The sequence below is a fragment of the Onychomys torridus genome, chromosome 1 (assembly GCF_903995425.1).
Source record: "Onychomys torridus chromosome 1, mOncTor1.1, whole genome shotgun sequence".
Lineage (NCBI taxonomy): Eukaryota > Metazoa > Chordata > Mammalia > Rodentia > Cricetidae > Onychomys > Onychomys torridus.
The window spans coordinates 43,627,504-43,651,351 of NC_050443.1; the positions used below are offsets into that span (position 1 = coordinate 43,627,504).

Sequence of the window (23,848 nt, forward strand, 5' to 3'; positions counted from 1 at the left end):
TTGTTGTAGTTCTGAGAAATCTAATCTTCCCTCATGATTCCATCTCTGGAGTCAGAAGATTAAATTTTTTTTTTTGGGGGGGGGACTCAGAAACATGGTATAGTTTTAAGCTTTGAGAAAATAGACAACATAATTGAACAGGGTTTTTCTTGGTGAAGAATCCTCAGACCCCATTAACAAATAAGATGTGAAATGCAAACAGACCAGTATGAGCTACACAACGAGACCTTAACTCAGAAGAGAGAAACATACAAACAACCTCCCCTCATCTATCTCCAGTGGATCCATGCACTGACCCTGAGTCAGCTTTGTACCTGAAGCCATGAGAAGGTAGCTCCCTAGAAGCCAAATCCTGATGCCATGAGCTCGGTATCTAAATGAGTCACCAGCAACATCACCTCTCTCCAGAGGGGGGTTCAACTGCTTCTCTCTAGCCCCAACATGGAGAAAGCCATGGGCTATGTTCACTTGGTGATGTGCAGTTATACAGATGGACAAACTTCTAAGACTAGTGAAGTCTGACTTGCGGAGCAACTAAGACATTCTCACTGGAACAGCTTTGACCTTGAAACACTGCCTCTAGAGTGACAGCAGGTAACTGCCACACCTGCCTGTGAACTGCCCCTGGGGCTTGGCTGAGAGGGAACCCCTTAAGATTGGAGATGCATGTGTGGTCCTGGAAGCTGGATAGGAGACAAGCCAGAGTTCTCCACTGGATGGTACCTCATCTCTCCTGGATCCTGTAACCAACGCCTATTGGCTGTAAGTTACCTCAGAAATAAACCTCTCTTGATTACCACATAAATTATGTGGAATTGCCTCATTAATTAGTTATAACTCTTATTTTAAAAACACCCATCAAATGGTTTTTCGAAGTGTCAGCTACTCCCTTGTTAACACTCAGAACTCTATTTGCCCTTCAGCTTTTGCACAACAAAACAGAATCAAGTCATCCCTCAGGACATGGGCACAACAATGTGAAGCCTGATATCTACAGGGCCACAGCCTCCCAATGCTTTTGGCCAAGACTAGTCCTAGTTTAGAACTGACACAACCTGTGTGCTAATTTCATGAACAGTACAGAGCTAGAGGAACCAGCTTGCTGAAAACATCATTTAGAAGGCCAGTTTTCTCTGTGGTATAAAGTTGATCACTAGTAAAGAAAAAAAAGGTAAGTTAAATCACACACACAAAACAAAAAAGCCTGCAGAGAACTGAAATTGTGTTGCCTTCCTTCGGAAGGAAGTTGTTGAAATGGACCCAGTGAGTGCCGCTTGGCATTGGTTTCAGCCTGGGTCTGTGCATGGCACAGGCAGACAGTGAATTCTTATGTGAGCCCATACCCAGGGGCATGCAGGCATGCAACACCAACTGAAGAGGCCTCTACCGGCCAAAGACAGCCACTGAGGGGGCAAAGGACCACTTAGTGCCCCTGCTGAAGTCAAGAATATGCCAATGGTAATTGTGAGAAAGAAAAACAAAAAACAAACAAACAAACAACAACAACAACAACAAAAAAAAACAAAACAGAAGGGTGCTGGGATCTTTTTAGTTAAAGTAACCAGGAAACTAAGTCTCAAGACTGACAGCTACATGGATACTTCAGAGTTGTTCCATTTAGCACAATATGGGGTTAGGACCCCAAGTCTCACCCTCCAGATACTTTCCCTATCAGTACATTTCCTATGTGGTGATATTAAGCAAAGTCTTTGGAGACAGCCTCCACAAAGTTTGGGGCTGACATGAGGATGCCAATGGTGCAGATGATGGTAAAGACCGAAAAGGCCATGAGGCACAAGCGGTCCACCACGCAGGCTGCAAACTTCCACTCACTGCAGACCACTTCACTCTCCTCCTGGCAGCGGAAGCGGTTGGCGATGTAGCGGACCTCCTCCAGGATCTTGGCCAGGTCGGGGTCCCCATCAGAAGTGTGTGTACCATGCAGGAGATGCTCATCGTGTGTTGGGGAGCAGGCCAAACGACCACACACAACCCCAGAGTCTGGAGTTGGGGCACAGTGCATGCCCTCCAGGCCTCGGAAGCCGATGTAGAGCAGGTTGCCATTGCTGGTGGGTGGCCCGGCACCTGCGCTCAGCTCCACACTGGCCAGGCTGCAGCGACGAGCCTTGTGCTGACAAGCTGGCCGCACCTTGTCCTCCCCGGGCCTCTTCATGCGCAGGAACCATGCACACCAGTTCAGAAGAATGATCCTGGTCTGCAAAGACAAGGATGTCAAGGGCTGCCCAGAGTTGTATATTAACTGAGCCTTACAGCAATGTGACCACAAAATGGAAGCCTGCTTTACAGATCCCGGGGAGAACAAGGATTCTCTGTCTTCTCAGCGAATTTATACAGCAAATCAGTGAGGAAACCTTACAAAAACTGAGTCAAATGTGAGGTGAGAATATGACCTATGTATGCTTATCACTGTGGGAACAAACTGAAGATCCCCTGGGATGGACATATTATATATATATATATATCAGGGAAAGTAATTTTCTTTTCCAAACCTTCCCTTTTTTTACTCCCAGGGACTCTAATTCCCTGTCTCCCACAGACTGTGAGGTGCCTGGAAGGTCACTCCAAGCTAAGCAAGGCTCTGTAATACATCAGACACAGAGTGGACTCCCAGCTTGGAGCACCTTCAGGTTGACCTCAGATAATCACATCTTTTGTGAGACTCCATATCTTTGCAAAGCTGGTTTTAAAAACTGTGCCAAAATTATCAAGAGAACCAGTGAGAAACAGAACATGAGGGTGATAGTCTCTAATCTGTCTGGGAGTTGAGAGGATGTGCCTGTGCTTCCGTGGTTGCCAGACTGTGAAGGCAACGGTATGCAATAATTTGTTTCAACCTCTGTAAATGGGCTGCTGGGCCTCAGAGTCCTATGGAAAAAAACAACAACAACAACACACACACACACACACACACACACACACACACACACACACACAAAAAAAACCCCAAAAAAACAAAAAACAAAAACAAAAACAAAAACAAAACAAACCAGCCAAGATAGTAATATGGAAGAAAGCATAGGCCCTTCTAATACAACTCATTAAGCTCTGATGATGAGCAAGTAAGACCAAGTTTGGGACAGTATATGGAAAAGGCAGAAACAGGTGTTAGCACACTTCCTATGACCAGTCCAGGCCATGAAGGCCCTCTGACAGCAATGCCCCCAAGGGTGTGCACATAATGAGTGCATGAGTGGGTAGGTATGAGGGATGCCTTAAGAAAACAACTTTTTATAAATTATTTTTAAAAGGCTCAGGTCGTAGTTGGGTATTGGAGTTTATCAATCTGGCCCTTCGAGTTTTACAAATGGGCAGGGTTAGAGGTTTCATTGTTTGAGACAGCTGGACAAAGATGATGATTCTCTTTTTTTTCAAATAATTTTTAAATTTTATTTTATGTGCATTGGTGGGAGGGTGTCAGATCTCCTGGAACTGGAGTTACAGACAGTTGTGAGCTGCCATGTGGGCACTGGGAATTGAATCTGGGTCTCCTGGAATAGCAGCCAGTGTTCTTAACCCCTGAGCCATCTCTTCAGCCCCAAAGATGATGATTCTTGAAGACAGTCCTAGCACATAAATAGTGGGTCTTTTCCTAAAACACCTAGATGCACACTTCATGTTCATCTTACTTCTGATCACAGGAAACCTCCCCAGTCTCCCATCTGTAGGGGAGGTTGTAAGTGGTGAAGTGCATGTCTGTAGTGCTTGCTTTCTTGGCATCCATTATCATAGCATCTTATCAAAATTTTAAAAATGAGGTCTGTAGACAGTGAGAAGCACAAGAAATGTCAAGCTAGGTTCCCCACAGCTGGGAAGCCTTTCCCAGCCTTATCTTTCAGTGTGGCAGACTGCATCAGGGAAAGTCTTGGCTGTAAGGACTTTTCAAAATGAGGGAAAAGCAGAGGCCCACAGCTACCTCCTCATGAGGCTGAACATCAAGCTCAGTCATCTGGAGTCATGAAATAATCCCCTATTTTACAGATAAACTGAGACTCAGAGAAGATACTGAATTGGCTCAAGGCCACCCCTTTACTGTACTTAGACTGATGCAAGGCTCCCCTAACAAAGGTGCCCCAGCGTTCTCTTCAGAGCCCCTATGACTTAGCCCAACCCTCTTCCAGAAGACCCCTGAAGGCCTGTGCTAGATCTCAAAGCAGGGACAAACTCTAAGTGGATCTGAACCCAGAGGCAGCTGTGCACACAAGAGCCAAACAGGGCTGGTCACCTTTCCTGCCACAAGGGGGTCCATGCGCTCTCTGAGATGCATCTGCAACTAGCATGATCTATGTCACCAAGTCTATTTTGAGTTCCATGGCCTGAATCATTAGCTTTCAAGGATAACACATCTCCAAAGCTGGAATTAGCCTCTTGGTACTTAACAACCCGTGCCCATAACCTCTTCAGTTAGCCTACGGTTTTGTTGTTACTTCTGCAAATGTCACATAATACCACTGCACCCGGGAGTTATCATCTTTGTAACCCGGGAGTTATCATCTTCGTAACAGCAACACATCGTAATAAGAGTCCCTTGGAGACTATGTTTCAAAGACACAAGGAATGAATGAAAAATGTTGCATGCTTTATAAAATGAGAGAAAACACACACTTACGTTTTACTTGCAGCCAATTGGTTTTAACAACCTTTTAATCTGAGAGGCTTGTGATAGACAAATGCTCTTAATTAAGGTTCTGGGAGAATAAAGTGGTACCAGTTTATTAAAAATGTTTTTGTGTTTCTGTGTGTCAGTTCCTTTATCTTCACACCAACCAAAATACTCAAAGAAATAAGAGTGTATTTTTCTTTGTGTCAGCATATACACTAAAGGAAAAATAAGGAATTTATTAAAATCGTTGTTGTGGGATATTATTTTGACTGCGCAAAAAGATGCATTACATTTGTTTATGCTGTGGGCGGGACATTAACTGTGTAAAGGTGTGTTACATTTGTTTATGCTGCATTTATTTAATTATATAAAGATGTGTTGTATTTTTTTCACCTTGCCTGCCTAAGGTACCTGATTAGTCTAATAAAAAGGTGAATGGCCAATCGTTAGGTAGGAGAGGGGTAGGTGGGGCTGGCAGGCAGAAAGAATAAATAGGAGGAGAAATCTAGGCTCAAAATGAATGAGAGGAGAGAGGAGAGAATGAGGAAGAAAGCGAGAAATGTCCAGGGCCAACCAGCCAGGCAGCTGCCAGACAAACAGACAGACACAGAAGAAGCGGGAGAAGTAGAAAGAAAAGGTAAATAGTCCCGAGGCAAGAGGTAGAAAATGAGAAACAGGTCAATTTAAGTTAAAAGAGCTAGCCAGAAATGAGCCTAAGCTAGGCTGAGCATTCAAAACTAATAATAAGTCTCTGTGTCATGATTTGAGAGCTGGTTGGTGGCCTAAAAGAAAAAGCCTGGTACAATGGTTGTCAATATTGGTGGTGACAAAGGACTGGAGTGAAATGGGAGGCAAACTTTCTTTTGTATGATGTTGCTTTTACTCTTGCTTTTGAAACAGGTAATGTGAAATGTGCTTCAAATGGATGGATAGGCAGAAAGACATATAAGTCAAACATAGCTTAGTTTGCCCTGCAGTGTATCAAGATGCTAAGAAAGAAGAGAATATAGGTGAATGTATCTCAGCTTTGTAACAGAAGCAATAACTTCTAAAACAAGCTTCATGGACTGCAGTCATGGCATTTGAGACATAACCACTGAGGCTAAGTACATGCTACAGCTGCTAGTGTGAACTTTATCTGGGATTTATTATGTTTAAGGCAAGTAGAGTCTGAGAGGAACTAACACTTTTACAATGCCACTGGAAAATAAAAGTACCCTTTCCAAAGATAGGCCACTGTAAGGCACTGCACAATGGCAGTCTTCAGAAGGCTGGATGCCATCTGTTTGGCTGGGGATGCATTTTGACATGTGGGTGATTCCCAGATTTCCTTCTGGTCTTGAGCAGTACTGAATGGGTCTCCAGACAGGCTCCTTTTGGGTTGGAGAGGGCTGCTCTGCTTATCCTCAGACAGGAAGACAAGTGTATCTACAAGGTTCACTAGTGATGTTGGGTCAGGGCAGCTCTCCTCTACCTTGGGTTTCATTATGGAAAGGTGTGAGAAAGTCTAGGCTCAGATTGAGCCCTAGCCAAGGTCTCTGCATCAGCCAAGATCAGAGCTTCAGATACTGGTCCTGAAATGCTGTGAAAGGTGAGAATCAGCAGACAATAGTGCCAGCCTGATGTTTACAGGCATAGGGAAGTGATGATGTGACCTGGGCTGAGACCTCATCCATTGCCTTTTGCTCTCTGTCCATTACCCACTGGGAACCATTCATCTTATATCATGGGTTTGGGGTTAGACTGTAAACCTCTAGTATTGGTTGGATAGAAACTTGGCCCTTTGCAACGCTGGTTTCTGCCTCTATTAATTCTAGTAAGCACACATTGTAAAGCCTTTAGGAAAACAAAACCTAAATGTGTATTGAACAAGTACAGATATTTCTCTTTTATCATTCTCTAAACAACACTGCATAAGAACTACAGCTATGGCATTCACATATCAGTAGGTCTGTAAGTCATCTGGAGACGGTCTGCAGGACACTGGAAGGTATGGTCAGGTTCTGTGCAAGTGCAGCACCATTTCTACAAGGTGCTCGGGCACTTTCAGATGTCCCTGTTGTCAAGGGTTCTGGAACCAGGTGCCCTGCAGATACTGAGAAACACTCATGCCGGTTCTCATTCTTTTCACTCCTAAGTCTGCTGGGAAGCTCCAGCCGTGTTGCTTCATGGCCACTCTCCTAGTTCTTCCAACTGCTACCCAGTACTCCTCTGTGGACCTATGGGAAGGGAGCTTTTAAAGCACAATACTAGCAGGACCCACAAGCAGCCAATGTGGAGTCCTGATCTGGGATGTCAGTACAAAACACTGCCACCTCCACTGCACCATCCTCAAAGATACAGAGGGGTGAAATCTGTTTAGGGGCACCAGACAATAGAAAATGGAGAGAGGATCCCCTTTCAGGGAGAGCTGTGACTCTCCAGGGGCACAGGACGTACCCACTTGGGCATTTTGCCGCCATCAGGGTCATGATGGTGATATCGCAGCACAATCACTGTCACCACCACAGACAGGCCCACGATGATCATGGTGCTGGCAAAGTACTGTGCTGTAGAGAGAACAGAGGCAGTGTGAAACCTGGGGCCCCAGCAGTACCTACTGGGGAGATGCTCTCCTATCAGGCCTCCTGTGTGGTTGGACTGAAAAACAGGCTATAGCCTAGGAAAAGGGACAGCTGAGACCTCAAAGACTTCACTCCCTACCACAAAACAGAAGTGACTCTCCCACTGATGCCTAAACAGTCTCTGATGGCATACAGTTCCCATCCCCATGACACACTGGACTAGGAACGGAGCCCCGGCTGCAGAAGTGAGAATCGAAAACTAACCTGGTCACAGTGCCCTTCACATGACCTCATTTGTTTCCATCTAGGAAATGATGAAGACATGGGTCTTCCCTACTTCTGTCACTTATCCCTGCTCAGAAACACCTAACCTAGACAGAACACCTGTTCCACTCCCATTTCTGCAGACGCTAATTTAATAAATAGACACTGAATGATCTCAGGATATTCATGAGGAGCTAAGAATTAAAATATAAGCTTTAGTTAAAAAAAAAAAAGGAAAAAAGTTTAGGTAAAATAATGAATCTCAAATTGTAAAGTCTTGGGCTCTAGAGCAGGAAGTATGAGTGGTAGGAATATAGGAGGAAGGGACATTCCAGTACATACATGCCATCCACCCCCACCCGAGACGGGTCATGCTATGTTCCTCTGGCTAGTCTTGAACTCCTGAATTCTGTAATCCTCCTGCCTCAGCATCACAAATACTGAGACTACAGGTATGTATCACCACTGATGGCCTTTCTTCAGTTTAAAGGCAAGCCATAAATTTGGACATCTTTTTCCTCCCACTTGGGCCTAGGTATTGGCCATGGTGTTTTCCAACAGTTACAGTACATCATGTCCCCTCAGCAGAGGATGGAAGGGCAGAATAAATCTCCAGGACCTCCTCCATGCACCTCCTGGGAAATCCTAGGCACACTTGAGTCCTTGCCTTACCTATCAAGGGCACGGAATCAGATGTTGCAGGCATGATCTCAGCCACAAGCAGCATGAAGACAGTCAGAGAAAGCAAGACAGTTATTCCTGAAACAAAAATGTGAAGAGTTCCTTAAAGAGAACAGACAACAAGGCTGAAACTACACCCCATAGGAGCTCAAAACAGTAGTGTCAAACAGTAGGCTGCTGGGGCTACACCATGAGTCCTATGCTTTCTGTACATATAGCCACATGCATTTTCCTGGGTATAGTTCCTGTCACCTGCCAGAGCCCAAAGGACCCTCTAACAGAGACAAGTTTAGGAACCACAATTTGAGAGAATCAACCAGCATGGTTACTTCTCAAGGTCTTTACTGCATTAGTACTAAGAAGCAGTTTTACACAGCAGGATCAGGAAACCATGTGGCCAGAAGACTCGGTTTCATTCAGGTCTTGACTTTGCAGCTTAATTGGCTGTATGACCTTGGGTAAGCTATTTAATATTCTAAGCCTTATGCTAAGAAGATAGAAGGCTTGTGAAACTTTCTTCAACACACTAAATATGTGTTTATTTAGTAATCTTGTGATATAAGCAGCTCATTTTACCCCCACTTTTATATCTTCACAGGGGAAGCAATTACAAGGAATTGCCTCCCTATTGTAAAGTGTACAATAATTTACAAATGCAAGCTGATATTAAGTTAATGTGTCTCCCATCTACAGTGGAGGCTGGCCACTGAGCAGCAAAGTGGGTGGCAGTGAGCAAGGAAAGAAACACAGCCCCTTAGGGTAGAAATGATCTGGTCCCAAGCTGTATTCTGTCTTCTTTGCAAGATCATGTAATCCCTGGACCCTGCCAATGCTCAAGGAGACACTGTCTCCCAAAGAGGCAGAACCAGGAGTTTCTGGTGTGGTGAGTCTGATCCTGGCACAGGAATCCATGTATGGTAGGTCACAAGGAACTCCTGTATGGTCGACAGTGTCCTGCAGCGCTTGCCTCAGAGAAGGACTTGGACACTTACCAAGGGAGATTTTCTCCCCAGAGTCTGCAGGGAGCAAGAATACCAGCAGAGCTAGAGCCGAGATGAGCACACAGGGGATGAGCAGGTTGAGACCATAGTAGAGCGTCCTGCGGCGCATGGTTACTGTATAGGTGACATCTGGGTATGGCTCTTTGCAGCATTCATAGAACTTCTCATTCCTCTTGCCAGGGATTCCTGCATGGGGGGGGGGGGGGTGCAGAAGAAGGAGGCAGGTCATCAGAAGACACACTTGCTTTTTGTTGCTAAGTGTGTATGACACAGGAGCACAGCTCTAAACGTGGGTGATGGGTGTTTGAAGAAACCTTTACAGGTATGCTATAGCTGTTTAAAGGTATCTCAGTGATATTCAAGCAAACTGGTAGATATGCTTTTGATGCATTAGAAGTACTTACACATGGTCAATTTTACAGCATTACAAACATAATTACCAACAAGTGCCACATAATGGTGTTTCTATCAAAGATGGAAGAAATGTATAATGGTGAGTCAATAACATTGTATCACTTGCGGATTGTGTAGCTGGCTTCTTTTGTGTAGTGTAGGTGCATTCTATGATGTTCACATAATAAAATCGCATAATGACACTTTTCTGAATGTATACCTGATGGTAAGTGACTCATAATTATATTGGTTTGGATTTAAAATGATACAATATAGGTAAAAAATAAAAGTCAAAATGGCTAGAGAGAAAAAAAACAAACAAACATTTTTTCTAAGACTTAGAGGTTTGCCGACAGGGCGTAAAATTGCCATGCAGGTATCATGTCAGGAAGTGTGTGTGCTAGAAGGAACAGTTTTTCAGAATATCACATTACCTTTCGAAGATTAAGAATGCTAGAGTGACCAGTTTGCTCCCTGACAGGCCAATGGACTTAGGAAATTTACAACCATGCTGATCTACACCTTTTTCAAACTACCTGAATCACATTGTGTATCCTTGCACCCCATTCAAAACTGTCATATGCACATTTTGCTTTAAAATCCAAAGCCCATCCCCTCTCACCAGAGCACTGACTAGGTGAACTGTGTCTCCCAAAGTGAAATATTGTTCTGTGCCCAAACACTGCTGTTGTATTTCTGACTGAACCCCACTTGTGATTTTCTTCATTTACACCATCAACTGCAATGTGCCATTCAACCATCCTATGGGGTTTGAATGGATCCCACAGACTCTCCACTAGCACTGCTGGTTTAACGGGCCCCGCCATGGGCTGTTTGCTGCATCCACTAACTGATTTCTGCTTCTCATTCTGAGCTCTCAGGATGTGATGGAAAAGGCTGCCAAGTGCAGTCACTGAAAGGAACAGTAGAAAAATCCCCAAGTTTTTCAGCTCACACAGGTACAAGGCACCTCTTTTCTGGGACACAAGGTCTGTGTCTTTTGCTTACCCATGAGATCCCATTCTCCATTGGGGATATAGCTGCTGATATCTGCCTCCTGCATCTGCAGGTCCAGGGACCACCCTCCATAGGACCAGGATCCAAACTTCAGCTTACACTGTTGCACATCAAAAGGGAACCAGCGCACATCAATGTAGCAGGAGCTCTTGAATATGCCTAGGTGAGCATGGGAAATGATGAGAAGATTGAAGTGGAGCTCCTGAACCAGGCTCAGAAGACACAGCAGTTCCCACAGGCTGCCCCGCTCCACACACATACATATACCCTGAAATCTTGCTAGACCTATTCGGAACAAACCGAGGTGCTTCCCCACCCCCTCATTTGTCCTTTTGCAAAAAAAATTCCTAGAGAAGCACAGCCAAAGGATCATTGCCTTTTCAAGTTAAAGCACAACTATCTCCTCTGTTATGGAAGGCTTTTCTCAGGAAATTTTGTGCAAATAATTAATTATATACTTTATTTGCCAGGGAATACATTCAGACTCTAAGCAATATGAGAAAAAGAAAGGATGTAAGAAACCTCAGAGAAGCTGATAAAAAATGATGATGGAGTTAGAGAATTGGGAAGGGGCAGGGAGAGGCTGGTTTTGTTTGTTTGTTTGTTTGATTGTTTGTAACAAATTGAGAAAACATCTAGTTATCTGAAAATATATGTAGAGTGTAATTCTAACCTGTTCAGTTTCCACAGCAAGGATGGAATGACATGCAAAATTAAAAAGACTGAGTTTGGACACAAAGGAACATTCCACTGAACGATGATGGAATTCCCAGAAATGGATTTCCCAGAAGGCCATGGTGAGGAGACACATAATCCATTCCAGACTTCTGTGACCTGTGCTCTTGCCTGCCCACAGGAGCCTGGATTGTCCTGGAAGGCAATAATGGCTGAAGCGTTCCAGTGCTAGTGGAGCAAAGGTAACACATCTCACATTTCTTCTGCTGAATTAAAGACTGAACAGAGGAAGGAATTGAAGCGCTGCACACAGGTACACTCCACTGCACATCCATGCTGAGAAAATATAATAAACTGTCCCTTAGAAGTCCTTTAAATGTGACTTACAATCCCAGATACTTGGGGAGATGAGGGTGACAGGTTCAAGGCTATCCCAGGCAACTTAGTGATATTCTATCTCAAAATAAAAAGGTAGAAAGGCAGCTAGGGATACAGCTCAGCAGTAGAGTGCCTACTTAGTATGTATGAGGCTCAAAATTCAACAATATTATACTGTGTATGTGTGTATGTATATATAATCATACACACACAGACACACAGACACACAGACACACACAGACACACACACACACAGACACAGACACACACAGACACACAGACACACACACACAGACACACACACACACAGACACACAGACACACACACACACACACACACACAGACACACACACAGACACACACACAGACACACACACAGACACACACACACAGACACACACACACACAGACACACACACAGACACACACACACACACACAGACACACAGACACACACACACACAGACACACAGACACACAGACACACACACAGACACACACACACACACACAGACACAGACACACACACGGGACTTACAGAATTACTTCAGCTGCCCACAGGAGCCTGAAAGTCACCACTGGCATTCCCTTACCATTAGTGGACTAAGTTTCCCCTAATCCAAATACAGTGTATTTGATTCCATTTCGATGACAAAACTCAAGAAGGAGACAGAAAGGATCCAAAGGTTGTCTGATGCTTGCAGTAAGATCAGTTAACTGCCAACAGGCAAGGGATGATGGGGATATTCTAAAACTCAATTGTAGTGACCTTCTGAGAATTTACTAAAACTCATGGAGTTAGACACTATAAATGTATAATATGCAAATTCTACCTTCATCTGCCTGTTAAAAATAAATACATGAAAGCTGGGTGGTGGTGGCGCACGCCTATAATCCCAGCACTTGGGAGGCAGAGGCAGGCGGATCTCTGTGAGTTCGAGGCCAGCCTGGTCTACAGAGCTAGTCCAGGACAGGCTCCAAAGCTACAGAGAAACCCTGTCTCAAAAAAACTAAACAAACAAATCAATCAATCAATCAATAAATGAAGCAGGTGGAGAGATGGTCCGTGGCTAAGAACACAGGCGGCTTTTCCAAACGATCCATGTTTGATTCCCAGCACTCACATGGTGGCTTATTACTACCCTTTTCTTCATTGAGAGTGTGCTGAAAGGCATCACTCAGCCCCCTCTGCAAGGTGCCTGCAGTGCGGAGGAAGGGCTGGAGTCGGCAAGCAGATGATTTAAGACAGAAAGTGTGAGATGCAACACTTCTTTAATCAATATAAACATCAGTGAGAGGGATATGTCTCTGCTAGATTCAATCACTTATTCATTCATGTATTGACACACAGCCACCTGCAGTTGAGGAGTGATGGATTGTAAGGTGAGCAAAAAGAGATTCTGTCTACAGAATTGTTATCATCTGCTAACAGGAAGAGCGCTGTAAACAATAGGCAAAGCCAGCCAGCATTGCCATGTGCTGAGAGATAAGGAAGGGCTGAACGCTAGAGAAGGGTGGTGTGTGTGTTATGAGAAGGTGGATATTCAAGGGCTGCATATGTCGGGAGTGTGTTAGTGTGTTCTGAGTGTAGTGGCAACAGTGTGGCAGTGACAGTGAGGAAGGTATGACGCTTGAAAATATGTTAACAAATCTTCTGAGTGATAAAGTGAAAAGAATTATTACCCATATCCTAAAACACACCTTGAATGAGTCTCAAAGGGTCATGAAGCTGCAGTTTCCCAGACTGTGGATTGCTCAATGAGCTGCCTGGGATCCTGTGAGTCCCACAGTGATGACAGGCAGGGGAACCAATCACCCCATGAAGCCATTTACCACCAGGAGGTTAAGAAGAAGAAAAGTTCAGGAATAAGCCACCAGAAGGTACTCCCTTGAAGTTGGGTCTTGCATCTAACTTGTGAGCAATCTTGAGTTCCTGAACACAGAATGTCCACTATCTTCCCAGCACCACAGTAACTGTCAACTTACTGTGCCAACTGGGAGGAGATGGAGAAAAGGCCTGCCACAAAGAAAATTACTCCACAAAGGAGATTAGACTTTTGAGTTAATATTAATAAGAACATAAGACAGACCCTAGCAAAGACCCTCTGAATGTGATCTCAGTATCAGAGATGACACCAGAGTGAGCTGAAGAGATGTGTGAGAGTTCTGAAGGGCAGGGCAGGGTGGGAAGAGACAACATGGATCCAGTCCTCCCTCAGGAGGGTGGTCCTTGAGACACTAATCCTCCCTTAGGAGGACAGTCCTTGGGATACCAGTGCTCCCTCAGGAGGGCAGTCCTTGGGATACCAGGCCTCCCTCAGGAGGACAGTCCTTGGGACACCAGTGCTCCCTCAGGAGGGCAGTCCTTGGGATACCAGGCCTCCCTCAGGAGGACAGTCCTTGGGACTGATGCACATACTTGCTTAAATTTTCTCACTGGATAGAGACCAAGAGAAAAGATCTTACCTGGAGGAAGATACTGGCAATGCCCAGATGCATTCACCAAGACATTGGTGTGGAATGTGGCATCAAACCGTTCATCAGCACTAGAAACAGGAAAAGGATTCATGAGCCAGAACCTCCAGGCAGTGGGTTTCTTACTGTCCTTAGATTTGTTGTGCTTATGTGGCAGCTTTTTGAAGAGTTCCTCTTATAACTGGACAATCTCATACTTGCCTGGGAGAGCCATTTCCTACAAATTGTGATGTCCTGGTTTTCTTTCTCTTGTTGTAATTAAAGCAACTTAGAAAACACAGGCTCACAATTCTAGGTTACAAGAAAGTTGAAGCAATAACTTAAAGTATCACATGCAGAGTCAAGAGCAGAGAAAATAAACAAATAGACCCCCATTTTCTTTTTCTCCCAGCTACCTTTTTCCTCTTTCACCCTGCTCAGGACTCCCTGCCATTGTATAACATTATTCCTGAGGAGACATAAACTAATACCTACTCATCCCAGATAAGGGACCAAGGACAGACCAAAGTAAGAATACAACCAAAGTCCAACTTTACTGGGGGACTAATTACAGGAATATAAGTTAGGGGTTACTTACAGGGCAGAAATGACTCAAAATATTGCATCATCAAAGTCTACCCCAGAATGGGTGAGAACTCAGAAAAGCTGGAAACATGGCATATACTTGCATCGTCTGCAGTGAGCGGAATAGGTTAAATATGTCCTTTCCCACTAGCTCAGTGAGGCTGAGACCCTTCCAGGCTTCCTTGCTAGTCTTTGCTCTTCCAAGCAGCCCAGATTATCTCTGCTTCTTCCAGGTAGCTTGGCTAGACTCTGTTTCTTCCAGGCAGTTCAGCTGGTCTAAGCTTCTTCCAGGCAGCTGAGGTTGTCTAGGAGTACCTCTCAGCAGTCCTTACCGCTTATATATGCTTGGAGGAGAAATGATCTAGTCTATTTAGTCAGTTTTAGGGACTTCCTAAAGCCCTTGAATCTTTTTCCTGAGCTCACCAGATTCCATGCATGATGGAATGTTGTGTATTAGAACATCTCGTGTTTCAGTGAGCATCCCTCTAAGACACAGGGTTTTATTTCTGAGGAGACAGCTATATTATATTATACCTGCCTAGGGAATGGTGCTGCCTGCGGTAGACTGAGTCTTCCTAAATCAATTAGCAACTAAGGCACCCCTCTCCCATGCACACCAACACAGCCATGGGCCAGCATGATCTACACAATTCCTTGAAAGGTGAGTCTAGGTTGTGTCAAGTTGACAGGTGACTAAAGAGTACAGATGTTTTCCATCATGTATCCAATACAAAGCTCCTATCCAACATGAAACCTAAAGACAAGAGATGAGAAGTGTGACATACCTACAGGAGATCTCATGAAGCAGGGAATTTACCTGTGACCCAAACTCTAGTTCCAATCTCTGGAATGGAGCTCACACTTGATTAGTGTCAACAGATGTTGTGTGAGTGACTAAAACCACAGGTGCAGTGTCTGGGTACCAGCAGGGCCCCAGGGATTCCAAACAACAATGATGATAAGGTGGTGGACAGCAAATTAAGTGTTTTACATGAATGCACTCCAGCTTTATCCCCTATGTTTAAACTGCCTACAGAAAGAAGTTATGATTGGAATAAAGGAAACACAAGCACACCAGAAAGATAAAGCAACTGTTAAAACCAACAGCTTGTGCTGTGCTAACCATCTCTTACATTTTCTACATTCTGATGTTCTGAGATCTCAGACCTCGATGGCCCTGCTGGGGCTTCCCTCTTGGGATCAGGCAGTTCCTACAGAAAGAGACCAAGTGCACTAGTTTCCTTACTGTTGCTATGATAAACACTACAACTAACAGTAACATAGGGAGGAAAGGGTCTCTTTGGTTTGTAGGATACAGTCTATCAACAATGGAAGCAGGAATCTAGAGGCAGAGATTATAGGAGAGGCTTACTGCCTTGACTTACTCTGCTTGCTTTCTTATATAAATACCTACCCAAGAGTAGTGTATTTGTTACTATTGCTGTGATGAAACACCATGACCAAAAGCAACTTGTGGAAGAAAGGGTTTATTTTACTCACAGTTCCATGTCACAGCTCATCATCAGAAGTAGTGGGGGAAGGAACTCATGCAGGGCAGGAACCTGGAGGCAGGAACTGATTTAGATGCCATAGAGGAGTGCTGCTTACTGGCTTGCTCAGCCTACTTTCATATGGAACCCTTAACTACCAGCACAATAATGGCTCCACCCACAATGGCCTGGGCCCTCCCCATCAGTCACTAATTAAGAAAATGCCCTACAGGCTCGCCTACAGCCTGTTCTTATGGAGGCATTTTCTCAATTGAGGCTTCCTCCTCTCTGATGGTTTTCTGTGTCAAGTTGACATAAGACTAGCCAGTACAGGTTGCATAGTCCACAGTGGGCTGGGCCCTCACACATTAATCAATAGTCAAGAAAATGTCACATAGATAGGTCTATAGGCCAACCTGATGGGGTTAATTCCTCAACTGAGGTTCCTTCTTCTTCTAAGCAATTCTACTTTGTGTCAAGGTGACAAGAAGTAGCCAGCACACCAAGCTTCAAGAATCTCTTTTAAATCTAAATGGATCAAATTGGAGCCACACTCCTACTATCTACTCTATAGGCCTCTCATACTCAGGGCCTTCACACCCCAATGCTGCCAAGTGGAAACTGTCTCTTAGCACCAGAGCCTGCTACATTACCTATACTAGCCAATGGTAAACCCATCTGCCTTTCAGGATGATCAACCCAAGCAAACAAAAGCAAATACCACTGCCTACTTCTTTCCTCTTCTGCGCTTTCTGCCTCATATCCAACCCAGAGCTTTGCCATGTTCTCCTCCCAGGGTGCTTTACATCTTGCTTTGGGAACTCCTTGGAAAAACACAAAACAAAACTTGCTTAATGGCAGTCATGTTCTTGTTCCCACATGAGACCATACCAGATTAAAGTCAAGTCTATGTATCCTTAAACCACCACCCTTTATGTAAATAAACTGCCCCAAGTAAACACCTGCAGGTACGGGGAGACAGCTCACTGGGGTCACAGGACCCCAGCACCCTAAACAAAAAGCCAGGCATAGCTCTTCACACCTGTAACTACAGCACTGGTGGGCAGAGACAGGTGGCTCCCCAAGCTCTGTAGCCAGTCTAGGCAACACAGTGAGCTTCCAGTTCAGTGAGCGAACCTGTCACAGGCAATAAGGGAAGGATAACAGAGGAAGACGACAATGGACAGTCTACCTGGCCCCCGCACACATAGAAACTAGAGCTGTGCTTGATGAAATAAGTTCCAATAAATGGTGGGAGGTTCCATGGGTAAGCATCAGGGAGGACGGCAGAACAGAAATGACGCATGCCCCAAAGGACAAGGCTGGCAGAGCCCACCCACATCACTGACAGGAGCTCCACTGGAAGACAGCGGAGTTCGCTGGGAGGGAGGGGACCAAAGAAGAAAGGACACAAAGGAATTTTCTAAGCAGAAGGAAACCGTTCAAGTGTGAAGGCAGAGAGACGTATTTACAAGAACATGGAGGCCTCAGAGAGCTGGAGTCCCACACACCTGTCCTTGCGCAGCATTAGAAAATAATTATGTAAAAAGGGGGGGTGGAGAGACAGAGAAAGACAGAGGGAGGGTAAGAGGGAGGGAGAGAGAGAAAGAGGGAGGGAGGGAGGGAGGGAGGGAGGGAGGGAGACAGGAAAAGAGACAGAGAGGGAGATAGAAAGAGAGAGAGAGGAAAGGAAAGAGAGGAGAGAGAGGGGGAGAGGAAGAAGGGAGAGAAAAAATTTTATACACTCTACTGGGAGGGAGAACAGGGCCACTATGAAGTGCAAAGCAGACTGCTAGAACCTGGGGCTGAACTGGAGAGAGCCACTCTTAGATTTGGCATAAGATGGGAATCAGACAGAAGAGAGTGTGTTTTGGGACACAGACTTTTGATTTTGTTTTATTTTGTTTGGAGGCAGTGTTTTGCTAGCCTAGCCACAAACTTGGAATCCTCCTGCCTCAGTCGCCTCGCAAGTGCCGAGACTGCAGCTGTGCACCACACCTGGCCAACAGCATGGATCTGATCAGAGGCACACTTGGAAAACCTCCTAAGAGGCGGTTCTGTTACTGCCACGCCTACTCTTCTCTGTGCAGTGTGCTCAAAGAACTTCTGATCCTTCTTTCATTTTTCAATCTTACAGCCAGGGGGAAAAAGGGCAGAAACTCAAAGGGGAAAATGTTCAAGGATGTCAAGACACAGATACAAAACACAACTAGGATGAAGTTTAAAGGGAGGGAAGCAATTCATCCTGATGGGTGGGACAGTAACAAACACATCTACTGCCTCACACCCAACTTCACAGGGAGACAAAGGGCGGAAATGCTCAGCTACATCTTCACATGACTGTCCCTGAGCCACATTACAGTGACTGGAGGGGACTCGCTGATGTCGCCGCTTCCACGCCGACCCAGGACAGTACTGTGACTTTCCAACTGGTTCTCTGGAACCCTGAGACGCTGGGGAGGCAATCCAGAATCTCAGGAAATGGTTTATTTATTTTTATTGTCTATGAAAATGGATATAAAAATCAGCCCACACTCAAATGACAAATTCTGAAGTCTCAGCGCTTCAAAGATAACCAGTGTGTTCATGAGGTTCATTTTCCCCCTTTCCGAGTGAAAAATGTAACAGGATTTTTTTCTTCCCCTGAATGCACATACGTTTGAATCTCTTACACAAGTCACCACATAAGACTTCAGCTCAGCATTGCCCTTTTAAGAAGTACATGTTTGTACTTACAATTTCTCACAGGGAACCCGTGTTCCTACCAACACAGGTAGGTGATCTACAACCTCCACAGAAAGTGTCAGATGCGTACTGAAGCTGAGTATTTTTATATTAAGTTTGGCGTTTTTCTTCTGACTGATTTTTATATTTATAATAAATACCACCATGGGCATCTGTAATATCCATGATTGAATTATGGAAAACAACAACAACAACAACAACAACAAAACAGTCCCTAAAAGCTTTTCCTTCAAGTATTTTGATCAATCTGACTAAAGAGTTCTCAAGACCACAAGAGAAATGGGCTACACACAAGATAAAATGCTGTTGCCATTGGCAACGGCAAACCTGGATGACTAGGTGACTTGTGAATGTTGTTCATCCCAACAGGCATCGTGATGGACTGGACTGTAACACTGCAGCTGCTATCCAAACAGACCCTTGTGTTCAGGGTGGCCATTTCACGGTTCTGTTCCACAGACAAACTGATTTCATCAATAAATAATACAAAAATAAACCTGTGCAATAGATTTGTGCTAATACCACTTATCTGTTCTGGCCATTAAGGCTAGATAAAAGACAGATTTGGAAAGAAAAGGGGCCTGTTGCAACACACTTAGTTTAAAAAAAAAAAAAAATAGCTCTCCCTCAGAAAGCCAAGTATCCAAAACCCATCACAGATCTTGGTGGTTCTGAATCTGTACAGGTGACCACATGGCCCAGCCCTGTGCCAGCAGAGCTGCCCTACAGACACCAGAACACAGCAACCGCTGTGCAGGAAACCTTCAGTCTCAAAGCTATGAATAATGTCAATGCTGGGGCCAAAGCAGGACAGTCTCCAGAGTTCCATTTCACTCTTTCCTCTGCTTTTGTGTATATGAGGTTTGTGTATAGTTTGAAAATAGTAGAATCTACCTTTTCTTCCTCAATGACTGGAAGACACAATGCATGTGCATAGTTCTTGAGGACATCAGATTTGGCCCTATCTTTCCAGGCTGCCTCAACTCTCCACCAACCAAGGAAGACATGGCCTGCACATGCTATGAGGAGAACACTGAGCTCCATCCCCACCTCTACCAAATAAAGGACAATGAAGGGACTTGAACTCAGATATTCAGATTAGGGTTCTCTGTCTTGTTCAGGTGAGTTGGGCAGAGCTCTGCAGGTGAAAATGAGGTATCCATGTCCCTGGCAGTAGACATAATTGCATTATATATCCAGGGTAAATGGAACATCAGCTTGGGAAACTGGACCATACAGTGTGTTTTTAAGACTAGCGCCCAAGCAGTTATTCAGGTAAAGGGTCTTGGAAGTAAACTGGGATGACCATGAGATTCTACACTTTGCTTTCACAAATTCAGTAGAAATATAAGAAAAAAGATCTGCAGAACTCAGCTAGACAATATAGGATAGGATTTATGTATCTCCCTTCTGCACACCCCTGAGCTCTGACAGAGTGCCTGGTTCTGCACCCAAAGAGAATCTTGTCCCAGCCATTTCATCTCTCCCTATAGCATGGACATCTACTGCAGAGCATGAGAGACCATTCCTATGCCAGGAAGGTGAAAATTGACCATGCCATCCATACAAGAGGAATCACTGGCCTGAGAAAAACCATGAGGTAGCTAATCTCTAGGAGGATCAGCAAGACAAACACCATGGAGGCAAGTATTCACCAGATTGAAACTGTATCTAAGAACCAATGAAGAATTTTAAAAGGCACCCAGGGGTACTGTCCTGCTGCATAGAGGGTGTACAGACACAGATACTGATGTGTAAAATTCATCACATGAGTTAGAAGTGACTCCTCATTAATGAGGTCTCATGAGAAATCTGCCCATTCCCTCTGAGCTCTGAGTACCGAAAAAGAGATGGAAGCATGATTTATCTAAAAACCACCACCACAACAACAAAAACACCACAAAAGGAGGCAATCCATCTGTCTCTGAACACAGTAGGTTTTAGGAACTATTTATTTCAAATTTCTTAAGAAAGACAAAAAGTAGTTGCCAACAGCAAGGTAAGATAAAAAGTTGAGCTTTCATGATATAAAACAGGTCCAGATTCAGGGCAAAAACAGATAAACTGTATTCAATGACTTTTACACAGTCTATACCTAAATATCTTGCATAGATGTTCTGTTTTCTATTTTTTTTTTCTAAATGTGAACAGTCTTCAACCAGCTATTCATGCAGTCTATCGCATCCCATGACCAGAAATATTTGAAAGCCACCAAATTTTCATGGTCATTTCTACCTACCAGAGATCTCAGGAGATATGACTGAAATACAGGTAGGAAACTTCCAGAATAGAGCACTCAAGAAAGGGAATAAAACTGTGATTGGAGATTTAGCTCAGTGGTAGAGCGCTTGCCTAAGAAGCGCAAGGCCCTGGCGATCTTCAGCTCCACATTAAATATATATATATATATATATATATATATATATATATATATATATATATATATATATATATATATATAAACTGTGGCTACAATGAGGGGTTTCAGAAGGGAAGGAAATGGGGGGTGGTGTAGCTCAGAGGCTACAAAGTAACAGCTAGGCAGGGTGAATAACTAAATAAACAACATGAAGTTTAAAAATAACAAAAGTTTCACTGTTTGGGAATTCCTATTAAATGAATGGAGTTGGCTGTCCCCAAACCCCCACATACAAAAATAGGATGAAGTAGCTATAGCAGATGATGTGCACATCATTTATTTCACTCCAGTGATCTTTCTACATTTACATCTCAGCCAATATTGTTTTATACCTTAAATACAAAGAATGCAACTTATTTTAGAGTACCCCTTCTTTTCCAATTACATGTTAAATTCAATATGATACCATGCATGTTTCTGTAATAATTACAACTGGATTTAACATTGGATAGTTCTAAAAGTGCTCTAAATAACACAGGATGATGCTATCCTGTAGCATGAATCTTAAAGGTACTTATTAATAAAATCAAACCTAAGCCAGTTATTGGGGGTGAATGCTGGAAGATCAGAGAAGCAGAACAAGCCACAGCTACCTCACCTCGCCAATTCCTCAGCTGATCCTGTTTCCTCAGACTGGAAGCCTCTGAGTCCTCATCCAAATGAATCTCAGCTGAACTGCTTCTCAAAAGCCTGAATGCTTAACCAGCCTAATTCCTGGTCCTTATGCCTCATATACCTTTCTGCTTTCTGTCCTTACTTCCTGGGATTAAAGGCTCACTTTCTGGGATTAAAGGCATGAGTCACCAAGCCTGGCTGTTTCCAATGTGGCCTTGAACTCACAGTGATCCAGATGGATTTCTGCCTCTGGAATGCTAGGATTAAAGGCGTGAGTGCCACCATTTTCTAGCCTCTGTATCTAGTGGCTGTTCTGTTCTCTAACCCCAGATAAGTTTATTAGGGTGCACGATATTTTGGGGAACACAATACCACCACACTATCCACCATCAACAATGCTTCTGCATTTCTGAGTCCAGGTGAACATCATCAGCTTGAGGAAAGTGTTTACGCATAGCAGGGCATGCCCCTCAAATTGGTTCTTTCTCATCAGAATTCTCTTATCTATTTGAGCTTTTGATCCACATTGTAAATTGCAGGATTTATCTGTCCAGTCACATAAAGATCCTGTTGGAACTTTAGTTGTAATAATATTAAATTTTCTTTGACAAAATTTGCTTTCTTCATGGCATTGTGTTTTCCAGGCACACACTGATGCAACTAGACATTTAGGAAGGTCTTTTTCAGTGTACATTGATAATGTTTAACACCTACAGATGCTGGCCATGGAAACTGTCATGTTATATTTTCTAACTGTCTGTTGTAAGAGAATGGAAATCTATTCCATATTGTTCATTTTTTCCTCTTGTTATGGAATATTCGTTTAAGATGAGTTACATTCATTTATGCTGTGGAACATTTGTTTAATAATGCAAAGATGTGTTGCATTCTTTTATGTTGTATTTGTTTAACTCTGTAAAGCTGTGTTACTTTGCCTGCCTAAAACACCTGATGGTCTAGTAAAGAACTGAACAGCCAATAGCCAGGCAGGGGAGAGAAATAGGCAGGGCTGGCAGGCAGAGAGAATAAATAGGAGGAGAAATCTAAGGAAAGGAGGAGGAGCAAGAAAAGGAGAAGAAAAGGATGCCAAGGGCCAGCCACCCAACCACACAGCCAGCCATACTGTGAGAAGGGAACAAAGATATACAAAATAAAGAAAAGTAAAAAGCCCAGAGGCAAAACACAGTTAAAGAGAAACAGCATAATTGAAGTTAGAAAATCTGGCTACAAATAAGCGAAGCTAAGGCTGGGCATTCATAAGTAAGAACAAGTCTGCATGCATTTATTTGGCAGCTGGGTGGCAGGCCCCCAAAGAGTAAAAAGAGCCAACTACACCCCTGATGTAATATATTTTGTATAGAAAGACTCTCTGGGAAAAATTCAGTCAATGAACAATGTACTTTATCCTTTTCGAGTCCTTTATGCTTTCTTATTATTTAAAATTATGTGATTTCTAGGAATTTTTTTTACATGGCACTAAGTAACAGTTTTATTCTGTTCCACATACCATAGTTACTGACAATTAACGAGTATTTTCATAGCCCTCCAGTGGACACCAGAAACAGCGGATGGCACTAGCTACTATGTATGTTTTTTATGCATATACATACCTTTACTGAAGTTTGATTTATAAATTAGGCATAGTGAGATTACTAATAGCTAAGAGATTTAGGCATTGCACATGCCTGTAACCCCAGGACTTGGGGACCAGAAGGAGAAGTATCATGAATTTAAAGAAAGCTTGGACAATTAGCAAGAGCTCCAAAACAATGACTGGATTTAGTGGGGAAACATTTAATTAAGATTTAAACATTTATGTTTGTAAGTATTATTTTATACTAGAGGGAACTTTATTGTAATTTTTTAAAAAGCGGATTGATTAAAAAGATGAAAAGGTAAATCAGTCTGAAAGACAATATCTGCGAAAGAGCTAACCAGATAAAAG

General features: G+C 43.7%; 1 protein-coding gene across 3 annotated transcripts in view; it reads right to left on the minus strand.

Moving 5' to 3' along the window:
- Positions 1–804: 804 nt before the first annotated feature.
- Chrna7 (cholinergic receptor nicotinic alpha 7 subunit) overlaps positions 805–23,848 on the minus strand; it is a 123,974-nt gene continuing 100,930 nt past the window's right edge. For 2 of the 3 annotated variants that reach the window (XM_036202011.1, XM_036201995.1), the window contains 6 exons: positions 14,062–14,141; positions 10,533–10,700; positions 9,123–9,317; positions 8,122–8,208; positions 7,061–7,170; positions 805–2,215 (listed from right to left, as the gene is read on the minus strand). In XM_036202011.1, the coding sequence (XP_036057904.1) occupies positions 1,697–2,215; positions 7,061–7,170; positions 8,122–8,208; positions 9,123–9,317; positions 10,533–10,700; positions 14,062–14,141 (1,159 nt within the window). In that variant the 3' untranslated portion in view covers positions 805–1,696. Of the gene's footprint in view, positions 2,216–7,060; positions 7,171–8,121; positions 8,209–9,122; positions 9,318–10,532; positions 10,701–14,061; positions 14,142–16,134; positions 16,154–23,848 lie in introns of those variants that run through there. The other variant, XM_036202004.1, reaches the window with a different exon arrangement.